The sequence below is a fragment of the Phycodurus eques genome, chromosome 9 (assembly GCF_024500275.1).
Source record: "Phycodurus eques isolate BA_2022a chromosome 9, UOR_Pequ_1.1, whole genome shotgun sequence".
NCBI classification, from domain to species: Eukaryota; Metazoa; Chordata; class Actinopteri; order Syngnathiformes; family Syngnathidae; genus Phycodurus; species Phycodurus eques.
In genome coordinates this window covers 25,891,482-25,912,273 of record NC_084533.1, presented here as the reverse complement: position 1 = coordinate 25,912,273, position 20,792 = coordinate 25,891,482, and the positions used below count along the sequence as shown (strand labels likewise).

At 39.5% G+C, this 20,792-nt stretch overlaps 1 protein-coding gene across 1 annotated transcript in view; it reads right to left on the bottom strand.

Annotated features, from left to right (window-relative positions):
• The window catches only part of LOC133408122 (teneurin-3), a 68,144-nt gene extending 56,618 nt beyond the window's left edge, over positions 1-11,526 (bottom strand). The window contains exons 1-2 of the mRNA XM_061686626.1: positions 11,202-11,526; positions 7,639-7,902 (exon numbers count right to left, since the gene is read on the bottom strand). Of these exons, the coding sequence (XP_061542610.1) occupies positions 7,639-7,902; positions 11,202-11,484 (547 nt within the window). The 5' untranslated portion in view covers positions 11,485-11,526. The remainder of the gene's footprint in view (positions 1-7,638; positions 7,903-11,201) is intronic.
• Between the last annotated feature and the right edge of the window lie 9,266 nt (positions 11,527-20,792).

Here is a 20,792-nt window from a genome sequence, read left to right as displayed (position 1 = left end):
AAAAAAATAAAACCACTATTATAATTTAGTATGATTTCTTACAAATTTTTTTTACAAAAACATAATTTTTGATACTACGTCTTTGTGTTCCCAACTTTTTTTTTTTTAAGGTTTTCACACAAAAATGTGTGACGAGTAATAACATGGCAATAAAACGTCTCCTTTTTTTCTTAAAAAATAGAACCAATATTATTTTTGCAGGCAATAAAATTGAGCTTGTATTAGAAATTAGTAGGATTTCTTACAAAAAAACAATGTATGTTACAAATGTTATACTTTTTTCCACTAACACCCAAAATATGTTTTCGACTCATGAAATTGCATTTTTTAAATTGAGTTTTTTTTAGGATTTTCACGCAACAATTTGTGACACGCAATAAATGACAGCGAGAAAAGAATCCATATCCCACTAATTGTAAGTAGGATTTTGGACAAAAATTACGAAGAAAGATGCGTGATTAGTAGAAAACACAATTTGGGGGTTACTGTAAAAGTGATATTTGTTTCGCACACTTTAATATTTTTTTTCCAATTCGTAGTGTCAAAAAATGTAACCATCCATCCATTTTTTTTAATATCCTGTTGAGGCTCGCGGGTGAGCTGCAGCCTTTCGCAGCTTACTTTGGGTGAAAGACAGACTAGACCCTGGACTGATTGTCATCTAAAAATGAAATGTTTCCAATTCATGTTAGTAGAATAAATACACTATTTATAGTAACCCCCACAATTTTTTGTTCACACCTCTTTTTTTTGTTTTTAGAAATTTCCCCCAACAATCAACCTCATCAAGCACACCAGCAATGCAAGTTTACACTGTGGCGTTCAATAAATAACCGCAATAAAACGGCGGCATCTCATGCGCCTATTAGCAGGTGATGAAAACGTCCTGGGAAACAGTTTCGGGAGTCATCTTCAAAACAAACATTCCAGATGGTCCGACTTGTCCATAAAAACAACAACAATCTGATGTTATTTATGCTCTCCCTTGCCATGTTTGAGTCATAAACACGGCGGGGGTGGGCGGGGGGAGGGATTTGTCTGTAAGCGAGGGCGCGCTTGGAATCGGGAGTCCCATTCCTGCCATCACGAGTCGGGAAAGGGAGACGGGAGTTTGACAGATGGCGCGTCACCTCGCGACAGCGTGATGTCCCGCCTTTGTGATTTTTTTTCTAATGTTAGCGCGGCAAGTCGACGTGAGGAACAAAAGCGAGCCGTGGAGATGCAGGCGCGCGCGCAAAACAAGTCGAGGGCTCACGAGGTGTCGCGGTGCACTTCACCACAAATACCGCACTCATTTGAATATTTCCAACAGCACACAGGGACATTTTGTGGCGTCCTATCACAATATCGTCACGATGCTACTACCTGCTGTAATAATGACCGAAGAAAACACACTTTGGGGATTTAGTGTAAAAAAGTGTATTTTTCCCAATTAACAAAATATGTTTTGGTAATGCCAAAAACGTGTGTTTTGTACTAATTTTTATCAAAATATACTGTGAATGCCATGCAATTTGTAAAAAACAGATATTTTGGGGGTTACTGAAACATCTTTTTTCAACAATTAGTTTTTTTACACAATTAAATATATTCTCCAATTCATTAATACTGCAAAACAAAATGATTCATGTATACTTTTCAATGAATTAATAGTGGAACAAAATCACATTTTTAACATCAAAAATACATGTGTTTTCTACAGATGCTTACATATTATTTGATTTAGAAAAAAGACTCGCAGCCAAAACTCTCCGTAACTTCCGATAACAACCCAGGCTAAACATAGCTCCACCACAACATACCAAGATATTAGCATATGCAAATAGCCGAGGATAGGTTCCATAGAGAGAAAAAAAAATGAATAGGTGAATTTGTGAATAGTGAAGCATGACTATGCCATAGATTACTGTATAGCAATAATTTATGATATTTTGGCATCCATCTGTGTGATAGAAATACAGTCGCTGCCCTTTCTGCGTTGGCTAAGAAACAGGCTTTTCACACTTCATTAGGATCCAAGTCGGGCGAGCGCCGGCCGTGTTTCTGTTTTGTGCGCTTGTTCATCTTTTATGAGGGGGCGCAATATTGATTGTGAAGTATTCACAAACCTAAAAGGTCCACCGGATTAACATTTATACCACAAACACGGGCACCTCGAGAGGCGTAATGGAATATTATTGCATTAAAATTGCATGGACGCTGAGGCGTTTGTGGGACTCGAGAGGTGACATTGCACAGTAATAACTCTGTCGTCGCGTCGCACCCCGGCGCTAAACCTTTAGCCAACACACTTTTCAGTAGCTTGACACAAAATATACTGAAACTCATAACGCGCGAAACCATGCATTGTAATCCATGCAGAACTTCTATGTACACTTTAATGTATAGTGTTAGTCTAATATATCATCACTAACTCATTATTTACCACTAGTGGTCAATTTAAAAAATAAATAATAATTTTAAAAAAACGTCATTTTTCTCTCCATATTTTACTCAGCTTGATCCTATTTCGGGTGCAATATTTCTGAGACGGCGCTGTTGGAGAGCGGCATTGCTTTCGACACAAAACGAACCCTATTCCACAATGTGTCCCCTTTCACATTAGTCTTGTATAGAAATACAGTGAACCCCAGTTCCTAGCGGGGGATGCATTCCAGAACCCCCCACCGCCATGATAAACATGCATTTAACAATCTTACCCCTTAACCCCACTAAACTTGTTAAAACCCATGTATTAAACACATTGTAAATGTATGTGGACACATTTATTATTATTTATTACTCACGTTTTGGTGGTGTCAAATATGCAGTGTAATGTCTCCGGAAACGTCTTCGCGCCTTATTTGGCATCCGTCCGTGAGTTTTACCGATCGAAAGTGTGAATAGAGACAAGTGCGAAATGACACCACCACCACACGGCCTTGAAGCTTTGTAAAGCATCCACAACAATTTTTGTGATTCATTCCTTGAAAAAAGGAAGAAAGCAAAGGGAGGCGGCAGCAAATATTTTCATTGCTCTTTCACCTTTCCAAACAATAATGACGTGGGAATTCATTTTGGTGCATTTATTGCTTTTGAATTAAATGTAACAAGGGGAGCCTTCGACTTTCAGTTTATGCTCTGCCTTCTCTGCTGAGGGTTGGTTATATATATTTTATAGTAGGAAAATACCAACATTTCTGAGTTGTTAAGTGGCAGGTTTTACTTTTACTTTTATTATTATTGTGTGTTGTTATTTTCATTATTCATGTAAGAAGCACACTGAAAAAAACCCAAAGCTGTCACATGTTGAATTCATTTTTTTCAAATTCAAATTGTTGAAAAATTGTAGCTTGTATTGTAAATGTATTTTTGTCTGACTTAACTTTAAATTGACAGCTCGGCACCAAAGCGTTTACAATATTTCATTTTGAAAGAATTTCATTTGAACTGAATGTGATTTGCGCGAAAATTGCGGACTTGGACGGAAGGAGCGACGATGACATTGATAAGACAAATTCATAAACCGTAACAGTTAATTTTAAGTCATTTATGTTTTTGTTCCAACATTCCAATATGTTTTACATGAAATAAAAACTTCCAGGTTGAACAGTCAGGATACACTAAATGAATCATTTTCATTAATTCAAAGCTAAAATAGTAAATGTGACTGATTACTTAGTTATTAAGTTATGCAGTGTTTATTTTTTTCAGTGCAAATATATTTGAATGTTTCCATTCATTTTTCCCTAAAAGACAAAATACCCCAAAAAGGTGTTATCATGAATATGTAAAATCCCAACAGCAAGAAAATTATGAATATAAATAAAAGCAACAGGAGACTCTATTATGTTTTTTGTTTTTTTAATTCTAAAATTTCACCACTCATAAAACAGTTGCTTTCATGCTCCAGTTTAGTTCTCTCAGAATAATTCGCCAGGGGATTTCTTTAAATAAATGGCTGCACTGCACATTATTACCTTTTAATTGGTCCCAAATTATAATCAGCTACATTACTCCAATTAACTTTTGCAATCATTGTAACAAGTATAAGTGAGTACAAATATGTGTTGTTGGTTTTTTTAAAAAAAATTTTTTTTTGGGGGGGGGGGAATAAGTTGTGCAACCTGACTGCGCTGTTGCCAGGAGATGAGTGTGAGTTCCAATGAAATATCGACTTCATTTATTACTTAAATGGGCCTGAATGGAAGGCAGATTGGCTTGATGGAAGCCTTTTTGTGGATGGCTCATTTCTCTGAGCTGCCTCATTAAATAGTCAAAGTCAAAAGACAAGCGCCGTTCAGCACAATGATTAAAAAAAAATAATATTAATAAGAAGGAAAGAAAAAAAAAATCACATTTTAGCCAATGTCTCAAATCTAGTTGATGGAAAAACGAATACAGAGTTCAAACACCAAATTAATCCCTTGCGGAGCAAGGGACACATTGGCAACGTTTTTCAGATTTGGCCGTACATATTTCATGAGAATTCGGTAGAACCATGTGATTTCCTTCAGCCAATCAGCTCGGAGAAATGACGTTAACCGTAATAACACTCCTGAATGGCAACCCTCGATTTACTGTAGTCTAACATACGTTGATACTCACCTCCTGTATATGTCGGATCGGTCTCATTATGAAGACATATCAATCATTTTTCGAAATCAAGTCAAAATATCAATTTACTCCTAGCGCACAATGGTATTAATAAATAAATGTGTGTATGGCACATACTGTATATAAAGTCATCGCCTGCACGCCACACGACAAAAACAGCGAATGAACAAGTGAAAGAGCAAACTATCGAACCAACGAATGCGCGAGCAAACGAACTAACTAACGAACGGCCAAGTGCACTAACCAATCAAGCGATGAGCAAAAGAACAAACTAATAAATGATTGAGCGAACAAACGAATGAACATTTGAACTAGCTAACTGACAGATGAGCGAGAGAGTGAACTAACGAATCAATGAGTGAGTAAGCGAACAAAATAAGCGAGTGGAACACGCAAACAAAAAACAAACAAACAAATGAGCAAGCGAGTTAAGGAGCTAACAAACGTACACAAATGAAACTAACAAGTGCACTCACTAACAAACGTGTGAGAGAGCGATCAAACTAACTAACTAATGAAATAAACGAGGGTGTGAGTGAGCAAACAAGTGATCAAGTGTGTGAGAAAGCAAACAAACTAACAAACCGATAACTGAATAAAACCAGTAAACTCATTAACAAATGAGCGCATGAGTCAGCAAATAAATGAATGCACAAGAACTGACTAATGGATGAATGAGTGAACGAGCAAATGAGAACGTAATATACTGAAAAACACTCAAAATAGCTAACTAATGAGCGACCCAACAAGAAAACGAAAAAAAAAACAAAAAAACAAAGCCTACAAACTAACCAGCTAACTACAATAAATAAATGAGTAAACAAACCATAAATTGAACAAGCAGGAGAGCCAACTGCCTAACTAACGGAAGAACGAGCGAGGGAGAGAACCAGCAAACCAACAAATGAATGAACAAACTAGTGTACTATTGAGCGTAAGAACGAGCGACGGCGCAAGCTAACAAACTGACTAGCGTATGAACAAGTGAGTTAGCAAGCAAACAAACAACCAAGCGAGACCGAAAGCCAAAACGCAACTAACTACAGTATAAGTAATGAACTAACTAACTAACGAATAAGCAAGCGAGCGAAATAACTCATGAAAGTAACTCCCAAAGGTTCATAAACATTTAAAAAATAAACATAAACAACATTTAGACAATAGCTCCTGGAGTCCAAACACATAGGTAATGGCCCCAGAAAATATACGGCTAAACGTCAGCGCAGTCGAAATGCACCAAAAGTGGATCCAAAAAAAGCACACAGCGCAAGGAACACATCAAATGTGAAAAAGGTCAAAAGCTTCCTGAGCAAGTGTACCCTGCAACTATCCCCCCCCACCACATAACGAATACCTCGATTGAGGAAATGACTCATTATTAAATGGACAGATTTATACATTTAAACCCATGTGATCATCCCTCCATCCATTTTCTTTACCGCTTCTCCTCAGTCGGGTCACGGGATGCTGGAGCCTATCCCAGCTATCTTCGGGCGGGAGGCGGGGTACACCCTGAACTGTTCGCCAGCCAATCGCAAAGGCACATAGAAACAAACAACCAGTCGCACTCACGTTCACACCTACGGGCCGTTTAGAGTCTTCCCCTCTGTAATCATGTCTCATTATTTTTGAAGCGCCTGCCTGCCACTCTTTGAAAGCTCCTGCTACGAAAGAAAAAATAACATTTCTGGCAATTCAACTTCAGCTATCTGGTGGCAGTGAACGCAACTCACTTCACAACAAGCGGCGGTTTGGCAGCTAGCGGACAATACATCCAAAACGAGGCTTCAAGCTGTTTAATGGCGCTGCCATTCGATAATGATTGTTAAGTTAAACATAATACAAAGCAAATGACGCGTTGTGTATTTGAACAACCACGTGTCTTTGCCTCGAGAAGGTTCACTTAGCTTCATGCTAACAAACAATACAATCGCCATAGATGAGCTTAAACGGTGCATCAACAAGAAGACGGACAACATAATACTCACTTATTTATCTTCTCCGAAAAACGACTAACATTACTGCAGCTTACTGAGCCATTTACTGTAGTTGTGAAACTCGTCTTCGTTTGTGTCTGCATGACTGTATTATACCGCCTCCGGTGGGCAATTCGCACATAGCAGGAGCCACAAATTAATTAATTATGATGGACGAACTGTTGAATTCTTTACATTCTATCTAATTATGTTATTACGTGAGGGCAGTATTATAGTGTACACATTTTCCTTATTACACATCAAAACATGTTTTGACAGGTTTTTTGATGTCAAAATGACCTAAAGTGTCCGGAACACAGGGAAAAAGGAATAGTAAAGAAAATGAGGGAAAACAGGAGAAAGAGAGGTAACATTGTTGTGACTTTTCCTGTTTGTCCCATCGGGGGGTCGCCGCAGTCCGCCTCACAGTTCTGAGGCCTAACCTCAGTTTAAAGGCGGCACGGTGGACGACTGGCTAGCACATCTGCCTCACAGATGTTTGTTTGTTTGTTTGTTTGTATGTGCCCTGCGATTGGCTGGCAACCAGTTCAGGGTGTACCCCGCCTCCTGCCCGATGATAGCTGGGATAGGCTCCAGCACTCCCGAATGGGAGGAATGGTGCGGACAAACAAAGTGAAGCAGTTTCAAGAGAAGCCCAATATTAATAACACATTTTTAAAAAATGTAAAAAATCAGCAGCGGCCTCAATTTGCCCCAGTGCAGCGTCTCAGGTTTCCAGCGTGATCACATTTGCACTTCAAACCATCTCATCAAGTGCAGTTGCCCACTCAACCTTGCAACAATTCGCACCCCCCCCCCCCTCCCCCCCTTCTACACCCCCCGTTTCCCACAATCCCCGCAATTCAAAGCCATCTTTGATTACACGCTCGCCGCCGGGTGAACTTTATACAACTCCTCTCCTTCCTGCGGAGAAAAACAACCAGGTGACGCCGTCGTCAGGACACCCTCGTTCGCTCGGTCTCCCGCCATTCGCATAGTCGCTTTTTTCCCACCAAAGCCCCGCCCACTGCAAATTTAGCCATTCACCAATACGGATCCGACTCACCCATCTCGTTGTCTGACTTGTTGTCCATTTCCGTGTCGGTGAGCGTGAGCGCCGAGTTGGAGCGGCTGGAGAGGCACGAGTTGCCGCCCCCCTTCCCCCAAAGGGCGACGGTACGTTCCGGGGACTGGGGTTCGCACCCCTGCGAGGCGGAGGCGGGCCCCCGGGCGTAGGTGCCGAGGGGGTGCGACGGGCCCCTCTCGGGGCACTGCGCCAGGCCTCGGCGAGGCTCGCAGATGCCGAGCTGCCTCAGCGAGAACGTCTGCCCTGCGGAAGGGAAGCGATAAAAGTTAACAAAGCGAGTGAAAAACAAGGCTAACGACCGGGAGACGGGCACGCTAATGTGGCGGAAGGTGAGGGGGGGAAATGGCGGACGGCGAGGGAGGGAGAGGAGCGGGGTCGGCTCGTTAAATCAAAACCTTGACAAAACCTAGGAAGCGCTCGTCAACAGACTCGTAAAGCAGCTCCAAGTTGAATGCTTTTTAAAATGTTCACGCTGCAGTTTTATATTTTAAACCTTACAGCAAATCAAGGCTGATCGTCAACATTAGAGGGAAAACGTTTTTTTTTAAAAAACTGCATTTTCATTGACAACTTGATAAAAGCGCTTGCTTTTTTCCACCCGGCAGAGGTTCAAACAAAATGGAATACATTGCAACTCAAATCAGAAATTTGAAGCTCAAAAGGTTAATTACCAACTCAATTTCATGAGAAGGCACACAAACAAAATGTTCTCCTTCTTTTCAGTCACCATGCATAATTGATAGTTGATATAATTACCTTTTATTGTTCTTTTCTTATCATATTTTGTTTGTTTTAATTGGGTTATTGTATTTGATAATCCAATGCCCCAAAATTCATTTCATAACTTCATTAAATGTATGTTAAATTATTGTATTTAATTTATGTTCCTTCTTCAACTGTCTTGATTAGGATCATTTGGTTTAATTCATTTGCACTATTGTATTACACAATATAATGCCCTGTAATGCCGATTTTAATTTAGATTATTTCATTAATTTATTCATATAATCTTATAGAATTTATTAGTATAATTTTATTGAATCTAGGTGTATTATTTTATTTGATTTATTTGTGTTATTTTATTGTATTCGTTTCTATATCTACTAAAATAATGTCCAAAAATTCCCATTTTAATTTATTTGTATTATTTTATTTTATGTTTGTTATTTTTATTTTATCCAATAACATAATGCCGAACAATTACGGTATTGTATTTAAAAATACAAAGCACTCAAATTTCTATTTTAAACTATTTTAGTTATTTCATTTAATTAGATTTTTGTATTTCACAATACAATGCATAATATAATGCCTTGAAAAGCCGTTTCAATGGTTATGATTTGATTGAATTAATTTGTAAACTTTTAGTGAATTTCTTTACATAAAATAATTTGATTAAATTTATGTTTACTATTTCTTTTAATTTTGAACTATATTATTTCATAAAATGATCAATCGCTCAAAATGCTAATTTTAACTTATTTCTGTTATTGCATTCCAATTGTGAACTTTTATTTCTACTATTCTATTCGATACTATAATGCCCCAAAATGGTAATTTTATTTTTGTTGTATTTTTTTTTTTTATGTTTAATTGTTTGTATTATTCATATTTTTCTTCCAAACAACATGCAAGCTGTTGTCACACATGATGACAAACGTACAATTAATTGTTCATAAACATACACTTGTCTCCAATAACTTGGAACAGAGCGCACAAGAATAAAACTGCGGCAATGAGCCACATGCTGCTTCACCAAGTTTAAAAACAAAGAAATGATTTTCCATTATTTCTGCTTCGGTTGCATTTTTTTAAACTTCATTTTTCAGGCATCTAAAATGTGACGTACTGTAGAAGTGACCGCAAATATCAAAGTGCTGGGCGTTTTCTTCGAAAACGCTAACATTTTTCTCGTCTCATAATTTCACGTACACATCATACAGCGTCGTCAGTGTAAGTGACGAGCGGAGCTCTTTCAAGCTCAGCCGCTGGGGACACGAAAGCTTCTGAGATCAGACTGAGCATATTTAAATGTCACCGTTGTACATTTATGAAGCTCGTGCGTGCTAAGCAGAAGATGAAAATATCTGAAATCTGGCATTTGCTGTGAGATGACATACAATCGGCGGCAGCTGGAGATGTTGGGGGGGGGGGGGGGGGGGGGGGGGAAGGAAAATAATTTGGCCACTACACATCATAAAACGGTCATTTAGCAGTGGGATATGTCGCGGAATATTACATTACTTTCTTTCTAATTGCAAGCTTGTGAGCAGGAAAAAAGCTACAAAATAAAATAAACTGTTTAAACCTTTTTTAATTACAGAAATTAGGCTGGCAGCCTGTAAACTTGTAAACACTCCCCCCCCCCCCAGTCACTTCACGAGGTTAGGAAAGTGTGACAATGTAAAACTATAATTAGCCAGCTATTTATTTCTTTGTCACAGTTTTGTTCAAATGAAAGCTCTTTTTCTTAGTTTTTCTTCAGCTGCTGCCTCCCAGCTCACGACTGCCACTTTTTGCTTGTCGGGAGAAGCAGCGTTGCGTCAACGAAATGATCTGTCATCGTGCCTGCAGGGGGAGCCCTTAAAGGCTACGTCAAAATGTAACATTCGACGGAAAGGACCCTAAAATGGCCGCTTTGAACCAAAATGGCAGACGTCCTGTTTTTAATTCTCTGGGTACAGTTTGGCAGTTCTAATATTGAATGAAGTTAAAGGCGAGGTTAGCGTCTCAAGTCCGGGTTTCAAGCCTGGGTTAGGGTTTCAAGTTAGAATTATTGTTTCAAAGTAGGTTTTGAAGACTGAGCCAAGGTTTCAAAATAATGGTTTCCACTGTTGGGGTTGAAATATTAGGATCAGGGTTTCAAGTTAGAATTGGGGTTTCAAACTAGGGTTTTAAGACAGGTGGAGGGGTTTAATGTAGGTTTTCCAGGAAGGGTTAAGGTTTCAAGCCTGGGTTAAAGTTTCAGGTCAGAATCAATATTTTAAAGTAGGGTTTCAAGACTGGGTTAGGGTTTCAAATTAGGTTTTCAAGCCTGGGTTAGGGTTTCAAAGTTGGGGTTTAAGACACTGACGGTTTGAAAACAGGGCTTCACTTTCAATACAAGATTATGGTTTCAAGTCCATGTTAGGGTTTCAAGCCTGGGTTTGGGTTTCAAGCCAATTACTCTTGGAAAAAGTAGGGTTTCAACACAGGGATCGGTGTTGAAAGTAGGGTTTCAAGAAAGGGTTAGGGTAGAAGTAGGGTTTTAAGTCCTGGGTTAGGGTTTCAAAGGAAGCCTTTAAGAGGATTTTAAAACGGGGTTTCAAAACAACGCTAGGGTATCAAGGCAAGGTTAGGGTTTTTTTAAGTTACGCTAGACGGGGTAAGGGTTACAAAGTAGGGTTTGAAGGTAAAGTTATGGTTTTAAGTTGGGGTTTCAAGTCAGGGTTAGGGTTTCAAAGTAGGGCTTTTAGTCAGGTCGAGGGTTTCAAAGTCAGGTTAAGGTTGCAAGGGCGGGTTTCAAGCACGTTAAAGGCTAATGGACAAGGCGTGCTTCTGACCTGGCCGGCTGTACTCAGCGGCACTCTCCTGGCGCGCCATCTCCTTGACCCTGCCCCCGAAGAGCATCCGCGCCGGGTCATGCTCGAAGGCCTCGAGCGTCTCGCTGGAGCTGTACGACTTCTGCGTGGGCACGCGACAGGACGGCGCGGCGGAGTCGCGGGCGGCGTCCTCGCGCTCCGAGACGTAACGGCACTTGCGTTCGGGTTCTCCGTCGCGCTCGCGGTGCTCTCGCTGGCTCCTGGAGAGCGAGCAGAACGGCCGCTGCTCCCTCACCCGTTCCATGCTGCCCGCATGCCTTCACCGTCACCCCACTTTTTGGCCTTTTTTTTGTTTCTTTTCTTTTGTCACCCAGCCTCCTTCTGATGTTCCACGCTTAGCCCCGCCTCCTCACTCCATTCAAATCCACCTATACATGGGGGAGAAAGACAGGAAGTAATTAGTCGGTGTACGACTTATCTGCCTTTAATCATCCGATCCTTGAAACCTCGCATGACATCCAAACCTCATTCCAAATGGTCAAACTTCATGTGCAGTGATTGTTCTGGTCAGTATAAAGGGGAGAAGGGGGCGTGGGGGGTTCTTTTCTTCTAAAGTCTCCCTTAACAGCCATTGTGTAGGCAGGGGCTTCGCTCTAGTTTGGCCACTTTAGAGCGTCTCGTTGTTGGCTGTGAGTGCACGTATGCTACGCTGCGAAAGACATGAGACAGGAGGCAGGATTTTTTTTTCCCAGTCTGACTTAACAGCCAGCGTGTGAACAGGGGCTTAGCGCTAGTGTGACCAATTTAGAGCGCCTCATTGTTGGCTGTGAGTGCACGTACATTACGCAGAGAAAAAGTGCGAGAAGGCAGGATATTTTTTTTCAAAGTCTGACTTGACAGCCAGTGTGTGGACAGGGATTTCACAACGGCATAGCTGCTTTAGAGCGCCTCGTCGCACCTTGGAAAAGCCCCGGAATGATATGGTGGGATACATTTCAGCCACCGGAGGCTTAAGCGGGTATATTTTCGTTACATGTCGCGATGTGTAGGCATAAGAAAAATGCATGCTGTTTGATTGGCAGTTGGCTGTTAATTTTTTTCTCACGAGCGAGCTTCAGATATGCTGCCGCTCGGGCAAACTGAAAAAAAAGGAAAAAAACGGAGCTACTGAGGTACTGTAATGCCCTCGCAGGTGGGCAAGGAGAGCCACGGTCGACTCGTGACGAACAGTCAGACACACAAATACAGAAGGAGAACACTCGCAAGGAGCTGCTGTCGACCACACCTCACACCCTTACCCTCACACACAAATACACCCGCCTTTATTAAAAATGTTTTTTTTTGCTTTTGTGGCACTCGAACGGATTAATGGCATTTCAATTCATTTCAATTAGGAAAACTGATATACTATTGACAATCCTGAGTTACAAGCTTGTTCTCATAAAGAATTATTATATTTGTAAGTCAAGTCACTGTATCTACATTTTGCTAAGGCAAATCTGGAAAAAATATAGCACAGGATAATCGTAATCAGAATCGTTTTATAATGGCATACCCAAATCTCCAATCTCCATCATATGGTCCATGAAAAACTAACAGTGGAGTTACGTTCCAAAAAATCCACAATAGTGAGACCATATAAAAAGACATTTTTTAAGCCTTAAAATACACATCTCACACACTGTAATCACGTTGAAACCGTTTTAAACACACATTTCAAAAACAATGAAAACACCTTTCAACAAGAAATATGTGATGTTTCTGTACGGTATATTACTTTTTTTCTTCTCTGTGGAGAAAATTCAGGCGAGATTAAATCAGTGTCTGTTTTAAGATCATACCCATTTGATTATTTTGACAAAATTCTGACCAATCTTTGGTTTTTTAACACTACCCCTGATTAAGTAATTTTGCCAAAAACATGTAGTTACTTGGATATTTATATTTCAAATGATCTATATTTGGGGGGAGCACATTGTATTTAAATGCAGTGTGCTTGCATTTTTTCTACCATCTCGTACTTAATTCTAGTTCTATTTTATTTCCTTTATTAGTTCGTTTTTATTTTCCTTTATTAGTTTTTATGTCGCCAAATCTGATGAAGCCATTGATATTATTATTATTATTATATTCAACTTAAAAACATTTTTACAACGCATGTAAACGCAATAGAGAAAAAAGACAAATTTATATTAAGTAGGATCCAAAAAATATTAAATCTTAAAAGAAACAAATCATTTTTTCACATCACCTGATACTGCCTTATCAAACTAAGAAAGCAAAAATAATCAAATTAGATGATATTCAAAAAGAAAAAAAGACTGATATTCTTCTGTATTTTAATCAACACCTAAGAAATGGGAGGGGGGGGGGGGGGGGGGGAGTTAATGCTACATTAAAGCAAAATCAGTTAAGAAAAGAGTCCAAACACGTAAAATGTTTGCGGTATGCGGTACACATTTAGAATTTAGTGGGATTTCTTTAAAATAAATTAAAAAAAACAATGCAATGTAATTATTAAAATAAATAACCTCCCAAAATTAGTTTTACTAACCACTTTGTTTTACTATTGTCATTCTACGTTTAATTTTAAAATATATATATAGCGTTTTAGTACGACATTCATGTGTTTTTCATGAAATGTCTTACAAAAATTGGATATGTATTTTGTTTAGAAAAAAATGTGGAAGAAAATTAGTAAGATTTTTTTTCATCAAGAAAACCACTTTAATAGTGTTGCTGTTTTTTTTAAACATAAAATGCACTGTATTAGTAGGAAAAAAATCCCTCTTCCAAAAACGTCCAACCACTCAAATTATTTTACGAATGCAAATGTATGTCGTTTTTTTTTGTTGAAAATAAGCCGTTTTTAGTGCGCCGTGCTCATGTTTTTCGTTAAATCTCTTACAATAATTGTATTGACCGCTGTTTCAAAAAAAAAAATAATGAAAAAAGTCCTTCCAACACACCTAGCGAGCACATTTAGAATTTAGTACAATTTCTAACAAAAGAAGAACGAATAACTAGAATTTTTTTTTTTTTTCAAATTTGTTTTTCGAAAGATACAAATCTCCCTGTAGATAAAGATAAATGTGGCAAAACAATAGCAGCTAACATTTGTAATGTATTTATTATTATTATTATTATTTAAATCTATCCATCCATTTTCTGTACCTCTTCTTCTTACCAGGTTAGCGGGTGTGCTGGAAAACATTTCCAACCAGCTCAATAGTTTTACGTTGGCAAATGTGCTGGAGCCGTACTTAGTAGAAAACAAACATATTATTATTTAAATGATTTCAATTTTGAAATGAAATTCAATCTTTGAGTGCTCTTTAAAATTTTGCTCAATTTAGTTTTAATTTTAAAAAATTATATACTTCCCTTACTAAGTTATAGTCCGAAAAAAAAAAATCAAACTCGTTCTTCCAAAAAATGTTGGCCCAACTTCATATTTGTTTTAGTTTATTATCTACTAATTATGTTGGGTACACCCGGTTGGCATAAAAAAAAAAGAAGTAAAACAAATATTTAACTCTTGCAAAACCCAGCTCAAAAGAGCACTCGCTCTGCGCAAGAAGTGGACTGAAGGGAATGAGAATATGACTAATCTATGAGTTAAAAAAGAAAAAAATCGGAGCCCGAGTGTGTCAGGACTGTTTTATTACCATCTTCTCACACACACACACTTTCATTTCTCCCATGGCTGCGCTATGAGAGCAGGCTATGGACTCCCGCTTTGCCCCCCGAATGAGCTCGACTTGGTTTCACTTCAAGCATGGACGCTTCCCAAAGACACCCTGGCAGCTCGGACCACTCTGATGACGACGTAGGCCCCTGGGAGACTGGCGGAAAATACACGCTGGTATGAGCCGTAGCCCAAATGAACACCATCCCCGTCTTATTCTTGATTGTATAACGCTCCGTCGTGACGCTACACCCACTTGAGTGCAGTTAGATTGTCCTATAATCCGTGAGAAGCCCTTGAGTGACCAGGCGTGTACTGTACACGCACTACCAGCATGCTTTGCTTCACACGTACGAGCCGCACGGGAATGTTACCCGCGAGTTTGGCTTCGCTGCGAAAAGGTCACGGTAACTCTCGGGAGAAGACGATTATGCGTCCACCCGTAGGCCCCTAACAAAGACAATATCCAATGGTTGGACCTTAAAAGAAGAGTTTCGTAGTCTTTTTGATGCGACAGCCAGTTGGAATAAGGAGATGGAGCGTTGCTGTTGTTGCTATGGCGACATTAGAAGATGAAAATGTTGATGTTGTTTCGCTGTGATGTCACGCCACTTGCTTAATGCTTCAGGTTAATTTTGAAATATTCTTCATAAAGGAAATTGATAGATTTTTTAAAATCCCCTTAACTAGTTCATTTTATTTATTTATTTATTTTGCCTGTTTAAAATTAGTTTTTTCATTACTTCTTCCTTTTTTTATGTTTTACTTGTGGCGTTGGGGAAAAAACTGTTTTAGTATATTTTTAAATTTGTTTTAAATATTTTTTATAACATTCATTCTAACCGTCATTTTTGTTTTATAATGGCACATTAATCGGTTTAAGTTCATATGTGTGGGGAGGCATTTACAAATTCAAACATAATTTAAAACATAAATGGTAAGAATGACAAAAATAGGCCAGTAGAATTAATCCCAAAGTTGTGTTTTTTTTTTTTTTTTTTTACATTTAAAAACAATATTTTGTAGACTTTTAAAATTCCAGTCCGGAATACAACTGGGTGGTTACATATTGTTTCACTGGGCTGATATATTTAATATACCATGTAAATAAAAATTTGACCCGCACCATAAGAGGGTCCATACCTCGTACGCATAACGGGGAAGCCTGCAATAAAACAAAGTGTCTTATTGCAGCTTTAATGCTGCAAAGGATTCCAGTTAGTGGTCCTTACGCAAAAGGATAAAAAGACAACGGCTCTTGGTTGATTATTAAAAAAAAAAAAGGAAAACCTTCCTCTCATATTTCCGTGCTGAGGATCAACACCAATATTTTAAGAGGCAGAGTAGGAATTGATGTGCCGAAGCCGTCTGATTACGTTTGAAGATTCTTGAAAGTCGGATCATGAATTCGTTAGTAAAATCTTTGTTCTATTTTTCAGTCTTCTGGTCACACTCCTACACCCCCTACCAACCGCCACCCCGCCCTCCTCCTCCTCTCACGTCTTGCCTTTGATCGTGCGCTTGAATCGGGACAGGCAGCCACCCGTGAAGCCTCCGCGGATCAGCGGCCGAAATTAGTGTCACAGTGTCGGGGAAAGAGACACTCGGTGATCTATGGAACACCGCACACACTTCCCGATGACTCCCGTGCCAGACGAGGCCTCCCCCCAAACGCCCAGTCCCCCACCGTAGTGTGTACTAAAGTATGTTTAAGGGCTGACGTGTCCGAGTCAATTGGCCCTTTGGGGCCACTTTGTGGTTCAGCTGCAGTAGCCCTGGACACAAAACCTTTCAAAATGTCTAAGAAACAGATTGTTAAGGGTGGCTAATGCTACGTACGAACGGCACCAGTACAATGATAAAAATGGGAGTTACTACTTCATGCGAACACAACCGCCATAAAATAATATTGAAGATAATATAACACAGCACCTGGACAATGATATTAATGGTAGCTAGTACTCCGAGCTAACACAGCATCCAAACAATAATGCTCCAGATAAGTTAACCCAACACCAATATTGCTCAGAATATGCTAACACCACACCTGTGCAATGATGCTAACGGTCACTACAGCAACAAGCTAACGCAAAACCAATTATTACTGCATTTTAGTAGATGATATTAACGGTAGCAACTGCTACAAACTAACAACAATAAAGCTAAAGATAAGCTAATGTAACTCACGTAATTTTCCTTAGCGTTGTGTTCTGGGTTTTCAATGAAATACGAGTCGAAACTGGTCTCACAGGATCTTTAATCCAGCTCAGCCACTTGAACAATGGGGCATGTTTGTGCTAAATAATAGTGGGCATGGTGCGCAACCTCATTGTCATCGCTGACTCTTCTCTACCACATCGACAGAGGGTATGTCATTTTGCGCTGTCCTGCCCCACCTGCGCCTCGAACCTGCGCCGCCACCTTGCCCAGGTGGCTAAGTGAGCAGCAAGTACCCTCCTTTGAGGATTTGAGGAGTGAGATTTACATACAAATTTGCAAAAGATAAGCTAACTCAACACCAATAAGGCCAAAGATAAGCCTACGCAACACCTGTACAATGATACTGATGATAGCTAGTACTCCAAGCTAACACAATAATGCTAAAGATAAGCTAATACTGTATATCACCTGCCCGATGATACTAACAGTCGCGACAGCAATAAGCGAACACAACACTAATAATGCTAAAGATAAGACCACATATAAATAATATTAGTTATTGCTACAAACTATTACCAATAACACAAAACATAGGCTAACACAACACTTATATAATTGATATTAACCGTAGCTAGTTCTCAAAGCCAACACAGTATTCAATAGAAAGAAACAATAAGTGTAATTTTCCGGGTGTTTTGTTGATACGCTCATGGAGGTGGTTAATGATGAGGACAAGAAACAAGTTCAATTTTGTATTAAGAAAACAGCAATCATACACAAGAGATTTCCGTGCACCGGAAATCGTTCAGCAAGCATCTTGCAAAAATCTTTCCATCCAGTTTACATCTTTTATCTTGAACGCATTGGCCCTGATCCTAGGCGTTGTTTGAAAATGGTTCATAATCTTCCAGTCAGAAAGTCTGTGAATGCCTTGCTCTATACATTTGCAGCCTCTGATAGTACAAAGTATGACGATAGTCGCTCAAGCGTCATAAAATATTGCTCAAGAGATGTTTAAAGCGATGACGAAGATATCATATCTAACATAAACTAACACAACACCAGTATCATGATACGCATGACAGCTAGTACTCCAAGCTAACATGATGTCCATACAATAATGCTTAAGATAAACTAACAGAACACCAATAATCCTAAAGGTAAGCTAACACAACACCTGTCTCATGATATGCATGATAGCTAGTACTCCAAGATAACACCGTGTCTCTAAAATAATGCTTAAGATAAGATAACACCCCATCAACAATGTTAAGACAACATATGTACAATGGTACTAACGGTCGCTACAGCAAGCTAGCACAAAGGCAATAATGCAAAAGAAAACACAAGACCTGTATCATGATAGTAATGGTTGCCAGTATTACAATCTAACACATCTTCCATGCTTTAATCCTAAAGATAATCTAACACTGTCTTTGACACAAAATTGAACTGCATCCCGGAGACCGGAGCGTGAAAAAAAAATAAAAAATACTAGTGAAGAGTGCGTACCCCTGACATCGACACACATAAGCATTTTTTTGCAAAACAGATGAAGCCACTGTCGCTCCAAAATGCTGAAAGGGCAACTCTTCCCCCACGTAAGCAATTTCTCCCACCCCGATACTGTAATTATATTTCGCGCATCAGCCAACATCTCCCCGTCGGTGACCTCTGTAAATAATGCTAATAAAGCTCTCCGGTGTGGCTCCCAGAGAGCGTCCGATTGTCAGCCAGAGTGGCCTGGACCGCCACGGTGACAACGGGGCCACGGAAGGGTGATGAGGGGACGTCGCCAGAGGGGCCCGGCGGTGGTGGTGTCTGCGGAGCCTCCGACAATGCTCGCCTCTGACAGGTTTGCATAATTCATCTTGTCGAGGTGCTCTCGCCTGGCTGTCGGTGCTAAGGGTATATTGGGAGGAGGGAGTCAGGGCAGCATTCCATCAGCTGCCTGTTTTTTTTTTTTTTTTTTTTTTTTTTGTAGTTTATTTTGGGAGTTTGACTGCAGCACATTGCCCGCCCGGACAGTGTGAATTCTGGACGTCGTCACAAACAGGTTGTGTTCTCCTCGGTGGTGGCTGAACGCCTGAATCCGTTTGCATCGATTCTTAAGGCTCACTTATAATACTTCAAAAATAAAAGGGAGAGTATGCAGTTTTTTTTTTGTCTTGCATCATAAAAAGGTAACTAGCAGGGAATGGATGTTAAGGAAAATTATAAAATACAAAACCGACTTCCACCAACTGTGTAGAGGGGATGTCAAGATGTTTTTGAAGATTTGGGTAAAGGTGCAGATACTATTTTTATTTTTTTGTATTATTATTCATTTTGATTTTTTTTTCAACGGAACTGTCAATAGTACATACGGTCAATAAAACTTTCAGTTTAACATTAAGGCATGACCCATGAACCAGGAAGTAGCCTGCAAACCAACAAACATCCTGCCTGTTTTTTGGAATATTTTTGGCGCCATCGAAGTGTTTGCCTTTTCGCACATTGTCTTCAACTTTGTGAATTTTGGACGCTGTCAGTCCCAGATTGTCCTAAATCCATTTGACTCTTCTGTTCTCACACTGCATCCAATTCTTCCACATGTACAGTCGTTAGGCCACCATGTGCTCAAGCAATTTTCTAATAGGGTTTCTGCACAAATCAATATTTTAAAGACCCTTGTGATTTAAATTAAGCACCTATATCCCAACATAAAAATTTACAAAAGTACATTACATACCACACCGCATGTGTGAGGACAAGTTGGAGTTGGAGAAATATACTGTAGTTTTTTGGTTTTTTTTTTTAGACTTTTTTGCATTTAAGATCACACTGAATTAATCTTTTTTTGTTGTTGTAATGACCCAGAAAGTGCTTGAATGCAACCTTGGGGAAAAAAAGAAAATAAACAAGATGAATAAACCCTGCTCACTGCAAGCAGGAAAATCCTGAAATGTTTTTGTGTTTAATTTCTATCTTTATGTTGAAGCCTATCAGCTGAGTTGGGCTCAGTTACACATGTCGCCATTATTTTGTTTGAGGGGGGGGGGGATTAGTATAATCTTAAAACAACAGCGACACAAAAGCAGCGATGGGAAAAAAGAAAGTGTGAGAAGGAGGCGGGAGGAACAACAAAAGTTGACTGCATTTACAAAGCAATTCAATTGCAGCTGCCTGCTCTTTTTCTCCCCCAGTGACCAATGATCTTAGTCCGGGCGGGAAGATGATGAAATCCTGCCGCTAAAGATCTTGTTTCACCGCCGCACCGAGGATTCGCTGGGGATGCGACTCTTGGACACACGACACATGCTGAACACGAATACGCTCGCACCGCAACAAATCTCATCCTAACAAGTTGGATTGCATGCATTTTTTATTTTATTATTTTTTTTTTTAAAATCCAAGCCCATGCAAGGGCCACATAATAAGCCGAGGGGGAATGTGTACAAATTCCCCAAATAACCCCTTGCCGGTGCACAATGACTTGTATTTCATTCAAGCAATCTTTTAAAAAAATGTAATAAAATGCTAGCGCAGCCATATTCATTTTTTAAAGTATAATTGCACCGCGTGGACAACTGTCAGGCGGAAAAATGTATTTTGATCAATATTCCTGCAGTAAAAAGTTGCTCTTTTCACTATTGAGCCACTCTCGACTTGCAATTTTTGCCAGCCAGTTTGTTATTCACTTATGAATAATGTGACTGGCGTTTCATTTACCAACAAGGACCATCTTAACTATTCGTCTTCAGCGTTTGCTTTGTGTTGTGAGC